This window comes from Nycticebus coucang, chromosome 2 (genome assembly GCF_027406575.1).
Source record: "Nycticebus coucang isolate mNycCou1 chromosome 2, mNycCou1.pri, whole genome shotgun sequence".
NCBI classification, from domain to species: Eukaryota; Metazoa; Chordata; class Mammalia; order Primates; family Lorisidae; genus Nycticebus; species Nycticebus coucang.
In genome coordinates this window covers 3,778,902-3,800,372 of record NC_069781.1, presented here as the reverse complement: position 1 = coordinate 3,800,372, position 21,471 = coordinate 3,778,902, and the positions used below count along the sequence as shown (strand labels likewise).

Sequence of the window (21,471 nt, the reverse complement as noted above, 5' to 3'; positions counted from 1 at the left end):
TCTCAGAAGTTTTATGTGTCAACTCCCCCCCCCACCACACTTCCCTGGGGAATCTCACTCACCATGGGGCCGGGGGGACCATCCGGGCCTGGGGACCCGGGGAGACCTTGTTCACCCTGAAAGACAGAGACGGTCGTGGGAGTGCCCAGACCCACACCCCTCCCCTGAGCTGCCCCTGCACCCCTCCCAGGCCTGCGCAGACCACTCACCACAGGGCCTGGGATCCCTCGCAGGCCATCAGGCCCAGGCTTGCCAGGGGCCCCCTGGGGGCCGATGGGGCCAGTCTTCCCAGGAGGGCCTTCCAAGCCGGCTTCTCCCTGCAGAGAAGCAAGGAGTGTGAGCTCTAGGACTCAGGACCACTTCTCAGAAACCCTGGTGTCTTTGGGGAACCCCCAGGGGTGCCCAGAACTCTGGGCACCACCCCAATTCTCCACACTCCTACGGAAGCTGCTCTGGCCAACTCCTCATCCTGCTAACTTCCTCAGCCAATAGTCCACCCAGCCTCCACTGACCATGTCAACTACCACCACAGTGGGCACAGCCACCATGTCCTGAGCAGCCTGGGAGCCTAGAGACCCCCACCACTGGGTCATTTAACAAAAGACATCCCCAGAAAGGAGGTCATGGTGCCATCCTGGGCCTGCCAGTCACCCCACTGGAAGGATGGGCTCCTGCACCCTCTGGGGGCCAGGCCCTGTACTAACCGTGTGGGCAGTGGCACCCCATCTTTCCCTTGGCCCCACACAGCAGGCCCTGTCCTCACTTCCATTTCAGGGTGGGCAGCCACGGCATGGCCAGCTCTCCAGCACAGTGGGATAGCCCTGGGCTCCTGACTCCTGCGCCCCCCGCCCTCCCTTGCCTCAGGCTGACCAAAGGATGGACTGTGGTGCCAGGAACAGACCCCAGTGCCACTATCTGCTGCCTCTTCTACAGAGAAATGGGTCTCCTGCCCAGGGTGGCCATAGCCAGGGCCCGAAGACAACTCTCCGCCTCTGGCCTCCTCTGTCCAAACATTGCCCTCTTCCCACCCACTGTGACCTCTGGAAGGCCCGTGAACAGGCATGGCCTGGCCGAAAGGCATGTTACCTTGGCTCCTTTCTCTCCCTGTCTGCCTTCAGGGCCTGCGGGGCCTGGTGGACCCTGAAACAAGTGAGAGAACAGTGGGTGGACATACAGTGGGCAGCAGCCGGAGTAGTGTGCCCAGGGCTGGGAACGAACAGGCCAGGCCCTAGGAGGGTGCAGGGTGTGGTCTGCCCTCGGGCTGCCACCCAGCTCAGACACGGGCCCTCAGCATGAGTCCCAAGGACCTAGTCCTAGAGAAAAGCCACTCTGGCCTCCTGCGGAAGCATCTGACAGCATGAGGGCTGGGCGGCCCCTGGTCTAGGGAGCACCAGGAAGCACCAGCAAATGACATCATTCGCTGCGCAGAGAATGCCCTGTTTGTCTGACTTTTAGGCAAAATCTGAGCTGGGGGGACAAAGCATTTTTTTTTTTTTTTATTTTGGCCGGGGCTAGGTTTGAACCTGCCACCTCCGGCATATGGGACCGGCACCCTACTCCTTGAGCCACAGGCGCCGCCCAAGGGACAAAGCATTTTTAAGCGTTGTGGGTGTTTTTCTCCCATGAAAGGTATAATTGTCGGTGGCAGCACTTGGACGATCCTAAAAGGTGCAGCTGCTTCATATACCAAGCAGGTCTGCAGCCTGGTGATGTGGCAAAAACCCGAAAGGAGAACACACTTCACACGACCATCTTTCTCGCCACACCACCCCACTCATGGAGATCACACTTCACACACAGCACCTTCGTCACCACACCACTCATGGAATCACACTTCACACACAGCACTTTCTACACCACACCACGCCGCTCATGGAATCACACTTCACACACAGCACCCTCCTCACCACACCACGCCGCTCATGGAGATCACACTTCACACAGCACCTTCCTCACCACAGCGCTCAGAGCTCCTTTGGCCTCAGCAAAAAATGAAGAGGGAGGTGGGGCCAGGGAGCCGCCTCACCCAGGGCACTGAGAGCAGGGTGCACATGCAGAATTATTTACCCTTTTTCCTGGAGGCCCAGATGGGCCTGGTTCACCAGTAGGGCCCGGGGATCCCTGGTATCAGAGAAAAAGCACACAGAGCATTAGGAACCAGGGCCTGCTGGACAAGATCACGGAGACCGCACAGAATTGCAACCTTGTCTCTCCTGAGCGGGCCGGGGGCTGCCTCCCCTCTTCTGGAGCTGGCACAGAGGCCTGGAGGGGGCTGCGTGGGACTGCTCTGCTGCAGCCTCCACACTCAGCATGGGGGACCCCACCTCACATCCACAGATCTGTGGCATGTGGGAGAACTTTCCCGCAACGGGCTTAACCTGGTGAGTGTAGGCCCTCAGCATCCTCTCACACAAAAGTGGGGATACATACTATCCTGGGGGCACAGGCAGATGTGGTGAAACAGGGACATCTTGGGGGGGAATCTGGCCCCAGAGCTGTGCCCCCAATCCTTTCTTTGCATAGCTGACAGTCGCAAATTGGTGGCACAGGCCTTCTGCCCATGGGTCTATAATTCTCAGTAGCCGTTTGCCCTGCTGGTGGCAGGATGGGGCAAGGGAGGCCTATGAGGCCTCAGGTCGTCCCCTCCAAGCTGCCTCCTCCCCAGGGGCCTGTTGGGGTTCATCTATCCTTGAGAGATGGCCTTGGTTTGAGGAAGCGCTTAAAACGCTCTGCAACGTCCAATAAGAGCTCACCAGGAGCTCAGGTAGGAAGGGCCCTGTGGGGAGGGTGCTCAGCCCCACTAGGGTTGGGGTTAGGGTACAGGTAACTTCTGTCACTTGTGCTGGGCATGTGGGGGTCATGGAACCCTTGGAGCTATGTGCAAAACTGCTCCCAAGACTGAACACAGACTTTCCTCTTCTGGAAATTGGGCCCATAGCATTCACTAGACCCTCAGATGGAGTCCCCGAGCCCCTGTCATGGTCAAGAACCTCGTAAGGGGGCAGGGTTTGCATTTGTCTCAGAAATGAACCACACAAGTTGCAAAGTGCTAAGAACACACAGAGTCCTTCACCAAAAAGCCATGGCAGGCTGTGGACTCACCGTTTGCCCAGGTTCACCATCGTCTCCTTTGTCACCAGGGGGACCATCTTGACCCTGTGGGGACAATGCCAAGTTCCTGGCTGACTGTTGGACTGCACCCGAGTTCATCCACTGGTGCCCAGTGCATCCTCAGCCACTTCTCCCAAGTCACACACTTCACACACAGCACCTCTCTCTGGTGCCAGCCCACAGAGTGCCAAAGTGGGAGGCGCACTTCTCCACCCAGTCGTCAGAGCGTGGGCGTCCTGGGAAAGCATGCACCCCAAACAGAACTCATTGAAAGGAAACCACCAAAAAGAAAGAGGGAAATGGGGCTGTCAGAGGCCAGGCAACAGCAGTGGGGACAGAGCAGCCTTGTCCTCCTTAATACCTACCGCGGGGCCGGGCTCTCCAGGGGGTCCGGGATCTCCAGGAAAACCCACTGGGCCCTAAAAAGGAGAAAGAGAAAGGCTGTCAGCAGCACGCCCAAGACCCTATGTGCTAACTCCCATCACTGCCCCCAGGCGACCACTGCCACCACCCAGCTCCTACAGCAGTCCCATGGTGCTAACACCTCAGCAGACGTTATGACCCGAAAGCCCTTTCACTGCAGCATCCCGAGGAGCCCCCAGCCTGGTCAGTGGCAGGGCAGGGCCAGCTAGTCTCGTGCTTTCCACAGGCATGCCAGGGGCCAGCGTCTTGCCCACACGTCCACTCGTGGGAGCTCCAGGCATAGACTAGAACCTGGACCTTCAGCCTTCTAGAATTTGACTCTCCAAAACCACTCTTGATGCAAATCAGGGTGGGGCAGAGGCAGGGGCGTGCCCCACGCCCATCTGTCCTGCAGTGTGCATCAGGCTGGGTGCCTGGAACCCGGGGCGACCTCCTCTATCTCACATCTACTTTCTCCCCTTCTCCACTATTTCACCCATCACTGGTGTGAAAACCTCAGGGAAAACTACTCTGAGACCAGCAATGGTGCTGGCACTACTCCCTGAGCAAAGCATACCCTACTGATGAATCAGATGATCTGGGTGCAGGGCCCAGTCCCGCTCCACAGACCCCCAGCATCGCAGAAGTACTCACGGGGCTGCCCTTGGGGCCATCGTCTCCGGGAGGGCCTTTGGGTCCAGGGGGTCCAGCAGCACCAGAAGGGCCTGACTCACCCTTCTCACCCCTTTCTCCTTTGGGTCCCTGGAGGGGCAGAGCCAGGGTCCAGTCTCAGGGACATGGCAGGTTCTGGCCTGTGGGGTGCCTCCTGGTTCTCGGCACACACAGACAGCCCTCTCCAAATATCTGCTCCCCTAGCCCTCAACAGCCCCTCTGAGTGCTGGCCCCTCTGTGTGCCACATGGCTGACTAAGGAGCCCTGGCTTCCAGGGCACTCTAAGGCCAAGACTCAGTTCTATGGGGGGGACCGACTCCATAATCAGACAGCAAACAGTGAGGACTACAAGGACCAGGGTTTTCAGGTGGAGGTGGCAGCTAAAAACCCAGGAGGCCTTTGCCACTCCCTGCCCTCAGCTGTCACCAGGGCCCGAAAGTCATCTGCAAGCTGGCCTCAGAGCAAACATTTCTCCGGCTTTCAAAGGCCTGGCATGGTAGGGTGACAACAGTTGCCCCACATGTATGGTAGCCTGGGAAAGGGGCTGGATCATCACAGACACTGCCAGCCACTGGTGACGCTGGTCATGATGGTCACCATCGTATGCGCGTGCGCACACACACACACACACACACACACACACACACACGTGTTCACTCCCCTGTGTCCAGTGATTCTGTAAGGTGGGCACAAGAGGACTTATGACTCCCATTTTATGGATGGGAATACTGAGATAGGGCCAGAGCTTCCAATCCAGACCCCTGTCCACACAGCCACTTGGGCACATCCCACCCCAATGCCCACTCACTCACCAGGGGGCCTCCTTCTCCTGGAAGACCAGGCTCACCAGCTTCACCAGGCTCACCCTGAGGAGACAATGTGCCACGGTTAGGGCAGTGACGGGGACAGCAGCTCCAGCCTCAAGCATCTGCCATCAGGTGGCAGGAACCCCTGGGTCAGTGGGACAGCACTCAGTCCCCACACAGCTCCCAGGATTGGAAAGGAGGCACGTGAGGATGCGGTGGGCATGTGTGGATGCAGGGAGGGGCGTCTCTACCACAGGGGACTCTGGGGGCTTTGTAGGATGCGTATGAGACATGTGGGGGGTGAGCAGGTGGGTCCGTGTTCCTCGGGGCACAGCCAGGGCAGAGGCAGGGAGAAAGCTTCCTCCACTCCTCAGGCCATGGCCACTGGGAGGACCTGGGAAGGCGGAGCAGGCAGGGGCAGCCAAGGCATGGTAAGAGAAAGATGCTGCCGTCCTCTGTGGGCACAGCAGGGCGTATTTCTGTTTGAGTTCTTTATCATAAAATTCTGTCTCATAAAAAATGAGAAGTGAGGGAAACTTCTCGTCATTTCATGGACTGATGTCAGAAAGAAAACTCTGGAAACAGGATGCAGGGAGCTCCAGAGCACAGGTGCCATTCCCGCCTTCCCTCCTGTCCAGTTTGCTTTACAGTCAGGCCAACTCTCCAGCACTGGCGTCGAGGCCCACCCCCTGCACGTGCGCGCGCGCGCGCACACACACACACATACAGACATACACACACATTCAGACACACATGCACATACAGGCGCACACACAGACACATGCACACAGGGGTACACACGGGTCCCGCACACTCTGAGTCATCTCAAGGACCCAGGCCCTAAAATCCATCAGCAGACAGAAGAGGCCCCCAGGTGATGGGAATAGAATTCAGCTGAAATGGGAACGGCAAACATGGAGACTCCGGCACTTCAAGGAACAGACGATAATTCCCATCAGAGCTAAATCTTGGGAAATGTGGCGGGGCCTTACTGGTTGGGGACACCATTTGGAAATTCTGCCAAAGGCCACCACCAATGAGCATTATCAGAGTTTCCAGTGCCATTTCGTGAATCTTCTTCTAAATTTCAAAACGTGTCTGATGGGAATGACTCAGCAGTGCCCTCGCACACTTTTGCACATACATACGTGGGTATGTGCACATGTACACACACTGGATTCTCACACAGCACAGACCTGCTGTGACAAGGGGCGCGAGGCCTCACCTTCTCCCCCACGGCACCAGGATTCCCTATGCCTCCGGGAGGACCTTGTGGCCCATCAGCACCTGGAGCTCCAGAGGGTCCTCGGGGGCCAGGGGGACCTGGCGGGCCCTAGGGAAAGGGAGAGGACATTGAGCCCAGAGGAAAGGCAGACTTTCCCCCACATCAGCCAGCTGCCACGACCCGGTCTGGGTGTCCAGACACACTTACCATCTGGCCCACGTCTCCTGTCTCACCCTTTTCTCCTGGAGGTCCCGGCAGGCCCTGCAAGCAGGAAGCACAGTTAAGCACTGTCCTCACACACACACACTCCCCCCTCTCACCACCTCCACCACATGATGGCACCGAGCCCCGACAGCCCTGGAACACGCTCTGTGCGTGCAGCTACTGACGAGAACATCCCAAAAACTCCAAGTCTCAGATTCAGTCCAGGGAAATAATTAGAGAATGCAAAAATTTATGGCAAAGGTGCTTATGGCAGGGTCCCATAAAGCAATAAAACCTAATGAGCCAACAGCGGGGAAATGCTGGGATGAATTATGTCACCACCAGATGCTGGGTTACTATGTAGAGACTAAAAATCATGTTTCCCAAATAAATAAAAAGCCATTTGTTCAGAGAATATTTCATGACATTCAACACACCTCAAAATGAAAAATGAGGACGGCGGCATACAAACTTCCTGCGTAACATATGACATGATTCAGATTTTGCAAAAGCCAGATAAAATGACGTGCGTGCCTCTGACTCTGTGAATGCATGCCTCCAAAAGGGATGGCAGTAAAATGTGCCCAGCATTTTATGGTTCATTTCTAGGCACTATTCACAAGTCATTTTGTTTCCTTATAAATTATCGGTTTCTACAATGAACATGGGAATAAATGTGATTGTTTAAATAAGAGCAGTGAATTTGGGATGCCTGGAATTCTGGGAATTTGCAGCACTTCTGATTGGATGGGGAGGCCCCCGCAGCCTCACAGGCTTCCCCATCCTTGCAAAGTCGGTGACAACAGTGACAACAGAGGGGACATCTGAAGTTGACCTGGCTTAGTGAAAACGTGCACTCACCTGCAGCCCTACTGGCCCGGGGGGGCCAGGAAAACCTCTGGGACCTTCATCACCCTTCTGCCCAAAAAGGCCTTGCTGGCCACGAGGCCCTGGCTCACCGTCCGCGCCCTGCAGGGAGACCAGGGAGCTGTCAGTAAGGACCAGTCGAGGTAACACGGCAGTGAGGGCTGTGAGTCTAGTTGAAGGTCACTGACCACAGATACTCACGGAGGGGCCTGGCTGTCCGATGGGGCCCTGAGGACCCGTCGGCCCGGGAGGACCCTGTGGGAAACAAGGCAGAAACACAGGTCTCTTCCTGTACCTCAGATGAGGTTGAGGAAGGGAATGGATCATGTCCAAAGCTGATGCATCTGAGGTCATCGGTTCAGTCCCCAAATGTGTCCTTCATCAGAGGGAACATCAACACCAATGTGGAGGCTGTGCTGCAGCCTCTGGGAATCTGGCCAGGTTCTTGGTTCGACCCCAAGTCCATCATTATGGCAGCAGAGGCAGCGGCCCCTACGTCTCCCTAGAGGTCACCATGTGTCTCCTCAGGCCCATCCCACCCCCAGGACATGGGCACACGCAGCCCCATCCCCCAAGGACACAGGAGTGCTCTGCTCACCCCAAAGCCCCACGTCCCACACTTGGAGAGCTGCTTCCCTGTGCTGCCCTGAGAAATTGGCAGCTCAGAGAGAGTGGGAGAGAGGGAAGGAAGGAAGGAGGGAGCAGGAGCCCGACCCCGGCCAGAAGGACACTGCCCGGGGCAGGCTCCCGGGAGCATGGCTCTTTCCCGCCTGGGAATCTAGCTGCTGATTGAGACGCCCGATTGCAGCGAAGTAAGGAGACACTTCCCATCAGCAGAAAGAAGCTGGCGGCACCATGCTGGGGCTCTTAGGAGAACACGCTAGTATTTCCAAACAGGTGACGAAACAGAAAGGGGAAAAGTAAACAAGTATTTGGTCAAGGGCACTGCCCCTGCAGAACGCTCTGGCTTCCCTAGCCTCAGAGGGCCATGAGTGGGTTTGCAGAACCAAAAATCTCAAGGACAGAAACACTCAACTGGCTTTAATTTATAAAACCTGTGAATGGTGCCCGTTCATTTTAACACTGAGTGACTCACCCACAGGCGCGCGCGCACGCGCACACACACACACGAGAGTCACCCAAATGCACACACATGGGACTGGGACTTCAGGAGTGTATCGTAGCCACATCAGCAGGCACCACGCGGCCCCCAGTGCCTGGGAGCTGTCCATGCCACCGTGCCCCCTCTTACCTGCTCGCCTTTGTCCCCCTTGCTTCCTTTCTGGCCGGGCTCCCCAATCTCTCCCTGGAGGAAGATGTGGAAGACCAGTCAGACAGGCTAGTGGTGAGTAGTTTCTCTGGGAGGACATTCTCCTCCAGGAAGCCCCGTGCCTTTCCACAGGAGAAAGCCTTCTGTATACTAATTCGATCTCCTTTTCAGGACAGGGCTAAAAGGGGCAAGGTCTTGACCTGACCTGATACGACACAGAATGTCTGCTGACTTGAAAATGTGGGGAAGCCATATCGAAATCATTTAACTTTTCTCATCGCACTGTTATCCCGCCACCATGATAACAGGCAACTCTGTCACTGTGTCTCCACAAAAGTTATTAACACCCGCTCCAGTGTTTCTGTTGGGGCGGGGCTGCTCTCCACCTTGAGATGTAAGGCGTCGTCCATGCAGAGGTGACAAAGTTGAGTAACAAAGAGATGTCACCCGAGAGCTATCATGAATGATAGTTAAACTAAAGAACTGCATTTCACTGTGTTCATTAAATGAAGTATAAAATACGAGGTCCATGATAATGGCGTTAGAATTATAAAGCACATTCTTAAGGAAAGGGAGCCTTGATAATTCAAGTGAAGACATTTAAAAATAGATAATGAGGCGGCGCCTGTGGCTCAGTGGGTAGGGCACCAGCCCCATATGCTGAGGGTGGTGGGTTCCTGCCCAGCCCCAGCCAAACTGCAACCAAAAAATAGCTGGGTGTTGTGGCGGGCACCTGTAGTCCCAGCTACTCGGGAGGCTGAGGCAAGAGAATCGCTTAAGCCTAGGAGTTGAGGTTGCTGTGAGCTGTTTGAGGCCATGGCACTCTACCGAGGGCAGTAAATTGAGACTCTGTCTCTACAAAAAAAAAAAAAAAATAGATACCGAGTGAAACCTCATTAAACGGGGCTCCATGGTTAAAACTGTGAAGTGATTTGCTCAGGGAAGGGAGCCTTTCTCTTTGCTCTGGCTTCTGGTAACAAATGTTTTAGTCAACCTCAAAAGGGCACAGGAGGAAAGTGTTTCTGAGCGTGCTCAGGCACACCAGAGGGCTCACTTGCTACTGTTTACCTGCGTGCTGCTCCTACACTGTCCACTAATACCAGGACTGCAGGGTGGGTGAGGGTCAGGCTGCCGGCCTTGCCCCTGGGCCCATGGGCATCGTGCTGGTGCAGTGGCGGCCTCGCTCTGGCCGTCCCACCCGGCCAGGTTTGATGTCACAACTCTGTGCTCTCCTTACCTTATCTCCGTCTTCTCCAGGGGGACCCACAGGGCCAGCTGGGCCTGGGAGCCCCACAGGACCTTGGAGACCATCTCGGCCAGCAGGGCCTTGTGGGCCTTTCTCACCCTAGAGAGGATAGACAATCACTGGTCAGATGTGGTTTTGGCTTGGGGACATCCCACCACCAGCTCATCACCCCAGAGAAGGACCTGTGGTGAGAAGGTGGGAGCCCCTGGGAAGTGCCCATCACCATAGTCCTGAGGACACCCAGCCAGGGACAGAGAGCACGCCCTGAGCCCAGCCCCAGACCGGACTGCTGGTGCCTCACTTTACTTAATCCACACTCATCCTATGAAGGGCTGCTCTTCTGCAGGTGGGAAAACTGAGGCACAGTTGGTGAGCAGTAGAGCCAGATTCAAACCCAGCCAACCAAATTCCTGGGACTGTGCTGCATCGTCTAAGCCAGGGACCAAGAGGGCCTGAGTGCCGGCCTCCACGGACTTTCTGATTCTGACTTCTCTGCAGACACTCTCTGTGCACATACACATACACAGAGACACACACACATGCACAAGCAAGCACTCTGTTGTGTATGTGCACACATGTATACATGCATACACACACACCTGCACACACAAAGCACACGTGCACAGAGACACACACGTACACACAAGTGCCTATACACACAGACACATGCACACACACATATACATGTACCTGTGCACATGCAAAGCACACGTGCACACACAGAGACACATGTACACATGTGCATATGCATATACACATGCCTGTACACAGAGCACACATGCACACCCACATACACGTGCCTATACACAGAGCACACATGCACACACAGACACATGCATAACGCACGCCTGTATACACAGAGCACACATGCACACCCCAATACACACATATACACATGCCTGCACACACACAGAGCACACATGCACACCCACATACACACATATACACGTGCTGTACACACACAGAGCACACATGCACACCCCAATTACACGCCTGTACACAGAGCACACATGCACACCCCAATACACACATATACACATGCTGTACACACACAGAGCACACATGCACACCCTAATACACACATATACACATGCTGTACACACACAGAGCACACATGCACACCCCAATACACACATGTACATGTGCTGTACACACAGAGCACACATGCACACCCCAATACACACATATACACGTGCTGTACACACACAGAGCACACATGCACACCCCACATACACACATACACGTGCTGTACACACACAGAGCACACATGCACACCCCAGATACACACATATACACGTGCCTGTACACACACAGAGCAAACATGCACACCCCAATACACACGCCTGTACAGAGCACACATGCACACCCCAATACACACATATACACATGCCTGCACACACAGAGCACACATGCACACCCACATACACACATATACACATGCTGTACACACACAGAGCACACATGCACACCCCAGATACACACATATACACGTGCCTGTACACACACAGAGCAAACATGCACACCCCAATACACATGCCTATACACACAGCACACATGCACACCCCAATACACACATATACATGTGCCTGTACACACACAGAGCACACATGCACATGGATACATGTAGGCACACACCCCATCTTGCCAGTATAACTTTCTTTACCACTTTGATTCATGTTCACCCTAACCGCCCCAGCAGTCTCCAGTGGTCCTTACTAAGTCCTGCTTTGTGAGTTTCACCAGACATCACATCACCCTGTGAGCACCAGCACCTGGATTTTCTCACCCCTGCAGGAGTCCCTTCATCCAACAGACACACAGACAGAGGGGATGCACACTGGGAGGGGATGGGAGTCCCTTCAACTGAAGACTCACAGACAGAGGGTGTGCGCCCTGGGAGAGGATGATGTTTGGACCTCAACGCGGCTGGCATTTGGTCCTACATCACCATCCCATCATATTGCCCCCTGCCCTCTCACACAAGGCACTTTCTGCTCCACGAATCATGAATCTATCCATCCACATTTCTACTCCACTGAAGCTACAAAGGCCACAGCTCCATGAGGCTTTTTGGGGACCTTTATCAGCATTAGTGGTCAGGCTGGGAGCTCCTGGAGACACCCTGACCTCTCCTTGACCTCCTGTTCTCTCTGGGAGAAGCTATTCTGGGAGAATAAGCTTCTCTCTGGGTAAGGTTTCTGCTTAAATCTTTACTCTCTGGAAACAATGACCATGTGGCTTCCTGGCAACATCATGTGTCCTCTACCCACATGCATGGAAGGCCCCAGGTGTCCCCAGTCCTGGGAGCCTCACAGGAGACACTGAGATGCCATCAGAGCTTCCAGAGACACGCTGATGGACTCTCAAGGGTGCCAGGGTTCCCAGCGTGGCTCCCGTGGGGACCGGGGAACATGGGCTGCTCTCTCCACCCACAAGCCTCTGAGAGCGAAATGCACACAACGGTCCTGCCTTTGGGACAGAGCAACCTGCTCGCGACAACTTCACTGGGCACAACTGTGCAGACGTATATAGAACCCTCCAGAACTCAGACTCACTGGGACCCTCTGAGTTGGGAGGAGAGGGGGCTAAGCTGAATTGGTCTCCATGGCTGTCAGAGCGCCGGGCCTGGGGAGACGCTGCAGCACTGCATGGCAGACTCCAACGTGGACCAAGAGAGCCCCTCTAGGAAGGGGCTGGAGGGAAGTGCCTCACCAGGACCAGAGCTTGTTCGCCTCCTTCGTGTAACCGACATGCAGGCGGCCACAAGACACGCCATTCCCTGCTCCTGAGGCTTCACAGAACCTGTGAGCTTCAGGTCACTGAGAGGTTGGCTTGTCTCCCCATGGTCTACCTCCCATCCCATCACTGATGGACATCTGTTCTCCACGCCTGCCCCCGGACCATCACAGGGGCCATTCCAAATGTCCATCTTTCTCATAAAAAGACTAGCCATGGTTTGGACCAGCAGAGAGGAACATTCTTATCCACACACAGCACTCAGAGGCTAGACCGAGACCAAGTCCACAGGGGACACTGGCTCTGGTCCCTCACTCTGTGCACGTACTCGAAACCAATGTGCAAGTGTGGACAGCCTGAGCCCTGGCCAGCATCTCATCCATGGTGCACCCAGCTGGACCCATTCACTGAAGGTACACAGCTGGCACAGGCACCCCTTCCCATGGACCCCAGTCAGGACACCTTAGAATACACATGTCCCAGAAGATGATTATAAACCTCCCTCATCCCCCAGGCCCCCTGGAAAAATACCCATGGGGATGTCACAGGAGGATGGGCAAGGCTGGGCATGAAGAAACCCCAGTGCCTCCAAGGGGAGGGCTCCCCCAACCCAAGGCTGTACTTACAGGAGCCCCTTTCTCTCCAGCCGGCCCTGGAGGTCCCTGGGGCCCAGGTCTCCCTGGAATTCCGATGGGCCCAGCAGCACCAGCTGGGCCTCTCTCCCCTGGAGAACCCTGGGATGGAGCAAGAAAGTGGTTTGTTTCAAAAGCTCTCATACTGCCTGGACACGACCCTCCGGAAGCAGCACTTGCTCACTTTAGAGCCCACAGTGGCTCCCAGTGGCCTTCTGCAAGCATAGACTGGAGGCTCCATGCCTTCAGGGCCCTCTCAGCTCTTCTCCTCCCGTATTCCACGCTCACATGGCCTGCTCTCCATGTCTGAGAATGAGTCTTCCTTATGTGCCTACCTCCCCCAGGAGCCTGGCGCCCCCTCTCTCCATCAGGATAAACCACTCGCCAGCCCAGAGGCAGGCATTGCCCTGGGGGGCACCTAGCCTGATCTAGGGGTCACATGGAGAGGCCATTGCTCCCCGATAGGCCCAGCCCTCCACCTGCCCTTATCAGAGGATGAGAGTTAGTGGCCATGCCACTTAGGGGCACGGGGAGCCCCCATACAGCCCCCAAGTCCTCAAGACCACAGGTAACTGTTGGGGATCATGGAATCTTTAGGTTGGTACTCTAAAGCTGGGAGGGATCACCTAGTTTAAAGAACAGCCAGCAAGATGGGGCAGTCTGGCTCTAGGAGGCACCCTCAGAGTCCATGGAGACCCGCGTCCATCCCACCCCTCTTGCCCATCCCAGACCCACGTAAGGCCTGTGAGCTCTAGCTTGCTCCTCCTGCACAGGCTTCCGTCCCCCATTCCTCATACAATGCACCTCTGGGACCCACCTCACCCAGCTGCCAGCTCGGAATGCGCTGCCCGCCCCTCCCAGAGGCCACCTTCCCCACCACGTCCTCCATAGGAGCTGAGGTGGGGCCACACAGCTGTGCTCTCTCACTCCCGGGCCTGCACTGTCTTGCCCACCGAGTCAGCTTTGAGGAAGAGGCTGTGACTCACCGCAGGGCCGGGTGGGCCGGGTGGGCCTTCGCTGCCTTTCAGTCCCACAGCTCCCTGCAAAGCCAAAGTAACGTGAGTCAAAGACAGGCAAGGAGAGGACCCCCCGCCCCACCAGGGCTGCACATTGCCCAGTCTCATCCCCACCCCAGCCCCTCACTCACCACTGGACCAGGAAGGCCTCGGTCCCCGGGGAAGCCACGTAATCCAGGAGGGCCGTCTTTCCCAGGGATGCCAGCAGGGCCAGGGTCACCCTGGAAACAGAGCCAGAGATTGGCTTTACTGGGAGCCAGTGCAGGACTTTCATGCCAAGATCCACCTGAGATTTGGGTTGAACTGGGGCCGTCTTCTGGCCACTTGGCATTAAATGAATTTCTGAGCCTTGACGGGACTTGTTGGCAGCCCAGGCACTGAAGTTCATGCCTGGGAGCTGCGAGTCTGGCTGGCTGTGTGTGTGCAGATCCCCAGGCCACCAGACTCAACCTGAGACTCTCCCCCTATGCTGTGTGGAGCTCCAGGACCCACAATGGGCCAGCGGCAACTGAGGTAGCACCTACCGCTTCCAGCGATCCAGGGCTCCTTGCAAGGCTGGGCCCACAAAAAGCAATCGGTGGCCAGCACAGTGTTAAACACTGCCCTAAATGGCCACAGTGTTTGCTTACTCAAGGCACTTGCTTCAACTCGGAAAGCATGTTTCCTGACAACCGGCACCATGAGAGCCTTTGCCATCCCCAAGGCACCTTAAGCTTTGATACCTTCCAGCCCTTTCTCTGAGGTCCGACGTCGGGGCACAGGGGATTTTTTCAAAACAGCAGGTCAAATGCTGCTGCTTCCTTTCCAAGCTCAGAGAGCTTCCCTGTGTCTAGAACACACACGCAATCGCACTCTAAGACACTCACGCAACATGTAAGTAGATACCTAAGTACATACACGTCCATCTGAGCACACTTACGCACGCGTGTGTGATTTTTTTTCTTCATTTCTTAATTTGCTCTACTATTTTTGAGTTTATTCTTTTATGTCATCACATAAAAGGCTGGAGAACATGCTTTTTTTTTTTTTTTTTGTATCTCTTATTGAGAAGCTAGAAAGAGAGGGCTATTGATTTCTGTGGTGACTTGTAGGAAGTTAGGACCACCCATCCTGGGCCCTGCACCAGAGGGGACGAAAGGGGACGGTCAGGGCTGATGCTACCAGGGGATAGAAACACATTCGTTTTTCATTTTTGTGATTATTTTTCAGCCTATCATGGTAAGGGATTTTTTGAAGGATCGCTTGCTACTAAATCTGTTGTGGACATACAGAGTGCAGGAGCTTTTCATCATTTCTGGAGGCAAGGCCAGGTGGTGGGGAACGGCAGCCAGCACCGTGTGAGGAAGGCTTGACCCCTGACCCCACCACGCACCTGCTGCTCTGTGTAAAGCTCCAACGCTGGAGCAAATTAAGAAACAGTGCGCTAGCTTTAGGGTTTGGGAGCAAGTGGCATACAGAGCTTTTGTTTGAGGAATTACCCACTTACCAGCAAAGAGCATGAGAAAATACTAGAGTCCCCCAAATGGTTTCTTAGGAAAAGCCCAGCCTTGATACGGAAGGTTCCAGAAACTCACCTTTGTCCCTTCTTTTCCAGTAAGGCCTGGAAGCCCCTGTTCTCCTGGGGGGCCAGGAGGCCCAGGGTGGCCACGTTCACCCATTGGACCTGTTTCTCCAGTGGGACCCTAGGGGGAAATCAGCATCAGTCACGATACAGTTTCAAGTGACTTGCAAGAGGGTGACCTCCTTTTTCCAAATCTCAGGACACAGGGGAGGCGAAGAGCCTCTTGCAGGCCCATCAAACCTGTACATTCCTCTAGTGAAAATCCAGAAGGGAAAGACCAAAACAAGCTGCCCCTGCCTGGCTCCATGTCATAGCCCTGCAGGGTGCTCTTCTCCCACTCAGCACCATCTTCCATGTCACAGCCCCACGAGCTGTTTCCCCCACTCAGCACCGTCCTCCATGTCACAGCCCTGCAAGGCGCTCTTTCCCACCTGCTCAGCACTGTCCAGGAAGCACGGTAAGCTGTGTTCCAGGGTGTGCAGTGATGGGCGGCCCCATCAGCTACCAGAGAGGCTGTGGGGGGCAGGAGGTGCAAGGCCATGCTGGGCTTTGAACCCATGCACCCTCCGTCTTGCAGCGGGTAATATCTTGTTTGCCGCTACATTAGGGTTGACGTTTCCAAGAAACAAGGTGACTGCTTCCCCGTTATGTGGCACTGAGCCATCAACCTGGCCCCAAGCCAATCCTTTCATTGACCTGCTAGTGGTGAGAACTGTAGGCTCAGGGCACAGACAGGATCTAGTGGCAGGAGAATTTGGCTGCCTTGGACGGACGCCCACAGCAAGGACAAGTGGACATGGCTGGGGTCTGTCCTGGGATGAAAGCCCAGCTCATGAACCTGGGCCCGGTCTGGCCCTGGGCCCAGAGCCTCAGGCAGCTTCCTTTATTCTGCCTTCTGGGGCGCGGTGAGTGTTCAGTGATTCACTCACAACTCCTCTCAGCCCCACGTCTGCACGAGGCAGACGTCATATTAACAAGCGTCACGGAACCCAGGGTCCTCTCTCAGCAGCACCCACACCTCCCAGATCATAGGGGCACTGACCCCCTCTACTGTACAGGTGGGTGATGCCGTATGCCCCATGGAACCCAGGGATGCAGAGACTCACCTGAGGGCCGACCACGCCTGGGGGGCCCGGGGGGCCAGTCTTGCCTTGGAAACCCTATCGAGAGAGAATTGACCACTGAGAGCGTGAAGGGGCCCATGCTGCCGCCCCCACTTCCCCATGCTGTCTCCAAATAGAGAATATTCCAGACTCCTTTGCTTTATTGTTGCACCAATTTCATAAAGGTGATGAAGCCAGACAGGCCTGTGTCACCAGCAGCCTTCCCACCGGCATTTTGTCCTGAAATTGTTCTTCTCTCTATATCACCAAGCGCTCATTCTCCAAGTGCATGCGGCGCCGTTTCTGGAGTTGCGAGCTACCTCTGGGCTGTTTCTCATTAGTGGCTCTGGGAACTTGCCTGCTTTTGTCATTAAACGTCTCTGACGCACGACAGGTGATATCGCTAGCACGTTCTCCTGCACGTATTTAAAACAGGCAAGAGCGAGGACTTGCCGCTTTCATAACCTGACAGCTTGGCTGTATTATTTTTAGCAGGATTCAGCGGGAGGATCTCACTTCTGCTGTGTGCACTCACGTGCTGTCATAGGCCTGCCTTGGTTTTGGGCACTTGCTGTGCAGTCTACACCCTCTTTCATAAGAGGAGCAGAGAGAACCTTAAGGCAACGTAAGAGGAATTTCTGGGAGTGTCTGAAGAGCATGGCAGGTGTCAGATGAGATGCCATCTGCAGGTGCCACCTGACACTTGCAGGGACATGCAGATGTTTGGCCTGGAGGCCTGAAAGGGAAGCTCTGGACTCTGGAGAAGGAAGCAGCTGGCTGCAAGGCCCTGGCTAGCAGCTCATTGCTTCACTGTCCTGATGGCAACACAAAGGGTTTTCACATGTGTGGCCCCAGTGACAACTGCACATGGGATACAATGGCAGATTCGGCTTCTCTGCAATTTCTAGGAGGGCCCTTTCCTTGAGGCCTGGCCCAGTTGCGCACAGTGGGCTAGAATGATCATCTCTCACGCAGTATTCTCCACAGCTTGCATTTACAGGTCAGAAACAAGGGCTGGGGGACAGGTTGGAGCCCTCCCTGCTCAGTGGACCAGCGAGGAGTGTCCAGAAAGCCTCGCTAATGTCAGAGTTAACCACAGAAACAGGGAAGACCCCGCCCCCTGGCCCATGATCATCCGTGTGGCTGAGGATGGAATCTGTCCTCAGCCCTTTGCTGAGAATGGGCTTTGGCTCACGTTCAAAGGAAGTTAGGGCCACTCGTGTTTTCATTTTCAAAAGAAAGAAAAAAATCAGCCCCTTAGGGAAGATCCTTCTGGAGGAGACTTTGTGTCCCAGGCCGGTCTCAGGGAGGGGGTTGTTTACTGGCATCACTGTGACAGAGACGGCAGGAAGGTACACGTGTAACTTGCCAAGCAAAGACCAGCGGCTGATTTCTAAAGGCAAGGGCAAGGTTGAAGGTGAGCGTGTGATGCAAACACACCCACCATGTGTGTGGGAGGTGGGTGGACGTGGCAGAGGCAGCAGGAAGGGACATGAGTAACTTGCCAAGCAAAGACCAGTGGCGGATTATCTTCCCAGCCTCTTCCCAGAGTAAGTCAGAGGGGGAAAACCACAGAATCTGCAAACCTCTACTTTGTCTCCTTGAAAGGCATTAGAGAAAAATATGCAAAGCTTAGAAGAAATGTTTTAATTTTTCTCTATACACAAAAGAGCACAGTAATCTCCATTCATCAGCCAGCACGTGTCATGCAGAACACTGCTGAAGGTATAATTAAAAGAGGTTTTATCGCAATGAACCCAAGAGAGACAAAGGGATTTTTTAAAAAGTGGGTACCAAGAATATATTAAACATGTCATTCAAAGCCCACTGCAGGAGAGGGCCTGCTTTTGCCAGGAGAGTCCTTTATAAGCTTTCGACCACACAAAAACTGGCTGAAGAGACAAAGGGGCTGCTCCAGCACCCGATGTGGCCCACTCTCCTTGGGGGACGTGCTTACATCTCTGTAACTCATCTTTAAATTGGATGAAGCAAACACAGAGAAGGAACAGCACAGTGACAAGAAAGTCACCCAGCACCACAAGTCCCCAGATAGTGGAGGTGGCAAATGTGAGCAAGGTGACAGGTGTGCCGACACCCTTTCCAGGACATGTCTTCAGGGAACGGAGCCAGATCCCCAAAGGAGCAGAAAGCCAGGAAGTGAGCACGTCTCTGATAAACGCTTCCTCCCCCAACTCAAAGTGTGTGGTCCTTGGCGTGTGCTGACGTTGCCTATAATCTGTATTTCTAAAGGCAAGGGCAAGGTCGAAGGTGAGTGTGAGCGTGTGATGTAAACACACCCATCATGTCCTCAGCTAAATGTCCAGAGGAAGGCCAGGTCATTATTCCAGAGGGAAACAAAGGCTGGATGTACAAAGTCTCAGTACACCCACGGATTCACCTTGCCTCTTAGTGGTTTTAAACGTGGGCTCCGACCAAAGTCACAAAAGCCATCAAAAAGATGGAAGCTGCCTTCTGCACAGAGAGGTCACAGGGCCTCTGCACAGAGAGGTCACAGGGCCACTGCACAGAGAGGTTACAGGGCCTCTACATAGAGAGGTCACAGGGCCACTGCACAGAGAGGTCTCAGAGCCACTGCACAGAGAGGTCACAGGCCACTACACAGAGAAGTCACAGAGCCACTGCACAGAGAGCTCACAGGCCACTACACAGAGAGGTTACAGGGCCACTGCACAGAGAGTTTACAGGGCCTCTGCACAGAGAGGTCACGGGGCCACTGCACAGCGAGGTTACAGGACCTCTGCATAGAGAGGTCACAGGGCCACTGCACAGAGAGGTCACAGAACCACTACACAGAGAGGTCACAGGGCCTCTGCACAGAGAGGTCACAGGGCCTCTGCACAGAGAGGTCACAGGGCCACTGCACAGAGAGGTCAAAGGGCCTCTGCACAGAGAGGTCACAGGGACACTGCATAGAGAGGTCACAGAACCACTACACAGAGAGGTCACAGGGCCTCTGCACAGAGAGGTCACATGGCCTCTGCACAGAGAGGTCACAGGGCCTCTGCACAGAGAGGTCACAGGGCCACTGCACAGAGAGGTCACAGGGCCTCTGCACAGAGAGGTCACAGGGCCACTGCACAGAGAGGTCACAGGGCCTATGCACAGAGAGGTCACAGGGCCTCTGCACAGAGAGGTCACAGGGCCACTGCACAGAGAGGTCACAGGGCCTCTGCACAGAGAGGTCACAGGGCCACTGCACAGAGAGGTCACATGGCCTCTGCACAGAGAGGTCACATGGCCTCTGCACAGAGAGGTCACAGGGCCACTGCACATAGGTCACATGGCCTCTACATAGAGAGGTCACAGGGCCTCTGCACAGAGAGGTCACAGGGCCACTGCACATATGTCACATGGCCTCTACATAGAGAGGTCACAGGGCCTCTGCACAGAGAGGTCACAGGGCCACGGCACATAGGTCACATGGCCTCTACATAGAGCGGTCACAGGGCCTTTACACAGAGAGGTCACAGGGCCTTGGCACAGAGAGATCACAGGGCTACTGCACAGAGAGATCACAGGGCCACTACACAGAGAGGTCACAGGGCCTCTGCACAGAGAGGTCACAGAGCCACTGCACAGAGAGGTCACAGGCCACTACACAGAGAGGTCACAGAGCCACTGCACAGAGAGGTCACAGGCCACTACACAGAGAGGTCACAGGGCCACTGCACAGCTCTGTGACCACAGAGAGGTCACAGAGCTGGCCCCCAGGGCTGGGCCATTGCACAGAGAGGTTACAGGGCCTCTACACAGAAAGGTCACAGGGCCACTGCACAGAGAGGTCACAGGGCCATTGCACAGAGAGGTTACAGGGCCTCTACACAGAGAGGTCACAGGGCCACTGCACAGAGAGGTCACAGGGCCATTGTACAGAGAGGTCACAGGGCCACTGCCCAGAGGTCACAGGGCCACTGCACAGAGAGGTCACAGGGCCACTACACAGAAAGGTCATAGGGCCTCTGCACAGAGAGGTCACAGGGCCACTGCACAGAGAGGTCACAGGGCCATTGTACAGAGAGGTCACAGGGCCACTGCCCAGAGGTCACAGGGCCACTGCACAGAGAGGTCACAGGGCCACTACACAGAAAGGTCATAGGGCCTCTGCACAGAGAGGTCACAGGGCCACTACACAGCTGTTCCACGCCAGGCTCTTTCCACATGGCCTGACCTCAAGTCACTGGAAGATGGTCCAGCCCCTGAGAGCCTTTCTGAGGCTCACCAGTCTCCCCTGAGCCAGGGGTCCCCCTAGCCCACACTGGGCAGTAAAGCCAGTGCTATGTGCAAGGAGGTGACAGGTCAGCCACGGTACTCACAGTCTCGCCTCTCTGTCCAGGGTGTCCTGGGAGCCCATCCTTGCCCGGAGGGCCCTGAAGAAAGCACAAAGGAAAGACGTTCCATTCAGTCCTGAGAAGCACTCACCTGTGGCACTCCACCCCACACCGGACAGCCATTGCCTTTCCACGGCTCTCACCCTCGAAACGTCCTCCCATAGTGACAGTCACAGTGAGGACAAAAACAAGTACCAGAGAGGAGCCCGTCCCAGGTGCCATCACCAGCGTCTGCCCCTGGCTCCACAGGGGGACATGCTACCCCCCCCCG

At 55.3% G+C, this 21,471-nt stretch overlaps 1 protein-coding gene across 4 annotated transcripts in view; it reads right to left on the bottom strand.

Annotated features, from left to right (window-relative positions):
* The window catches only part of COL5A1 (collagen type V alpha 1 chain), a 170,484-nt gene that overhangs the window by 21,325 nt on the left and 127,688 nt on the right, over positions 1–21,471 (bottom strand). For all 4 annotated transcript variants that reach the window (XM_053558724.1, XM_053558706.1, XM_053558715.1 and 1 more), the window contains 20 exons: positions 21,186–21,239; positions 16,855–16,908; positions 15,762–15,869; positions 14,319–14,408; positions 14,158–14,211; positions 13,166–13,273; positions 9,795–9,902; positions 8,540–8,593; positions 7,489–7,542; positions 7,282–7,389; positions 6,424–6,477; positions 6,217–6,324; positions 4,998–5,051; positions 4,168–4,275; positions 3,477–3,530; positions 3,103–3,156; positions 2,068–2,121; positions 1,087–1,140; positions 210–317; positions 63–116 (listed from right to left, as the gene is read on the bottom strand). In XM_053558724.1, coding sequence (XP_053414699.1) covers positions 63–116; positions 210–317; positions 1,087–1,140; positions 2,068–2,121; positions 3,103–3,156; positions 3,477–3,530; positions 4,168–4,275; positions 4,998–5,051; positions 6,217–6,324; positions 6,424–6,477; positions 7,282–7,389; positions 7,489–7,542; positions 8,540–8,593; positions 9,795–9,902; positions 13,166–13,273; positions 14,158–14,211; positions 14,319–14,408; positions 15,762–15,869; positions 16,855–16,908; positions 21,186–21,239 — 1,494 coding nt within the window. The remainder of the gene's footprint in view (positions 1–62; positions 117–209; positions 318–1,086; positions 1,141–2,067; positions 2,122–3,102; positions 3,157–3,476; positions 3,531–4,167; positions 4,276–4,997; positions 5,052–6,216; positions 6,325–6,423; positions 6,478–7,281; positions 7,390–7,488; positions 7,543–8,539; positions 8,594–9,794; positions 9,903–13,165; positions 13,274–14,157; positions 14,212–14,318; positions 14,409–15,761; positions 15,870–16,854; positions 16,909–21,185; positions 21,240–21,471) is intronic.